The sequence below is a fragment of the Mesitornis unicolor genome, unplaced genomic scaffold (genome assembly GCF_000695765.1).
Source record: "Mesitornis unicolor isolate BGI_N332 unplaced genomic scaffold, ASM69576v1 scaffold992, whole genome shotgun sequence".
Classification (NCBI taxonomy): domain Eukaryota; kingdom Metazoa; phylum Chordata; class Aves; order Mesitornithiformes; family Mesitornithidae; genus Mesitornis; species Mesitornis unicolor.
In genome coordinates this window covers 1,986-3,479 of record NW_010166895.1, presented here as the reverse complement: position 1 = coordinate 3,479, position 1,494 = coordinate 1,986, and the positions used below count along the sequence as shown (strand labels likewise).

Here is a 1,494-nt window from a genome sequence, read left to right as displayed (position 1 = left end):
CCCTCCGGGGATGGGGACTCCCCCCCTGCCCTGGGCAGCCCCTGCCAGTGCTTGACCACTCTTTCAGGGAAGAAATGTTTCCAGATAACCAATTTAACCCTCCCCTGGTGCAACTTGAGGCCATGTATCACAGCAGAACTGCTGAGTAGAAAATGGCCCTGTGCTTGCCTGTGTCCTCCTTCTACTGAGAGGCTGGGGAGCTCACGGGATGGATCAGACCTGAAGATTTAGACCAAGCTGGGAGCAGCCGTGGAGCTGCCACTCTTTGTCCCAAGCCCTGAACCTTCCCTCGTGTCTCTTCCGGCTCAGTTTTCAGGGAGGACCCAGCGCACAAGCCGGAGCTGAACAACCTGCAGGAGAACTGCTTGGTGCAGACCACCGAGTGGAGCGCCTGCTCCAAGAGCTGCGGCATGGGCATCTCGGCCCGGGTGACCAACGACAACCCCCAGTGCCGCCTGGAGAAGGAGACGCGGCTCTGCATGGTGCGGCCCTGCGACTTCCCCGTGGAGAAAGCCAAGGTACTGGGTCTGGGGAGAGGGGATGCCACACTGTGAATGCCAGGGACAACCGAGTTAGGTGGTTGTCAGGCACGAGCCCATCTCACAGGGTTTGCTCTGTGCTCCCACCTTTTCTGTGTCCTACTGCCCAGCGCTGGACGCAGAGCACAGCCCTGGGGGGACCTTTTGTCTGTCACGCCCTTGTTAACCCATCTGCTCTCTCCCTAGAAGGGCAAGAAGTGTGTGCGGACCCCGAAGCCACGCCAGAGCCTCCACTTTGAGTTGTCGGGCTGCACCAGCACCCGTTCCTACCGGCCCAAGTTCTGCGGCAGCTGCACAGACGGCCGCTGCTGCACCCCGTACCTCACCAGCACCGTGGAGGTGGAGTTTCGCTGCCCCGAGGGGGACTTCTTCCAGCGGAAGATGATGTTCATCAAGATGTGCTCCTGCCACTACGACTGCCCCCGAGACAACGACATCTTCCTGGCCACGTATCACAGGAGGATGATCGGGGACCACGTCAAGAGCGAGAGGCAGTAGCCACATCTACAGGCCAAGGCGTCAAGAGGGCTCTGCAGCGCTTTCGTGGCTGTGTCCCAGGACAACGCAGCCTCTTCCCCCTCTGTGAGGGGCTGTGCTCTTCAGAACGGCACCAGTGGTCCCCGTGACCTTCCCAGCAAGTATGGGGGATCAGTCCCACCTGCCCCAGGCTCCTGACCCTCATCCAAAGGTCAGCGAAGGATCCAGAAACAGGCTTGAGCTGCCAACTTGATCCATGTTCCCACTGACCAGATGGGAGAGTGGACCAGAGTGGCGTGGCTCCAGCCTGTCTCCAGCTGTGGGCACAGCGGCTGCGATTCCCCATGGCCTCTGGCCAGCCAAAACCCTGCGGCAAACCCGGAGCACGAGCAGAGGAAGCCCAGGAGGCCTGAGCTGAAGCTGAGCTCTGCAGCCTGCTCTCCTGCTGCGTGTCGGGGAGGAAAGCGGGCCTGGCCCC

At 61.2% G+C, this 1,494-nt stretch overlaps 1 protein-coding gene across 1 annotated transcript in view; it reads left to right on the top strand.

The window, feature by feature from the left end:
• Window positions 1-1,037, top strand: part of LOC104548930 (connective tissue growth factor-like) — a gene marked incomplete at its 5' end in the record, with an annotated part of 10,911 nt that extends 9,874 nt beyond the window's left edge. Inside the window, 2 exon segments of the mRNA XM_010195097.1 lie at window positions 310-518; window positions 726-1,037. Of these exon segments, the coding sequence (XP_010193399.1) occupies window positions 310-518; window positions 726-1,037 (521 nt within the window).
• Between the last annotated feature and the right edge of the window lie 457 nt (window positions 1,038-1,494).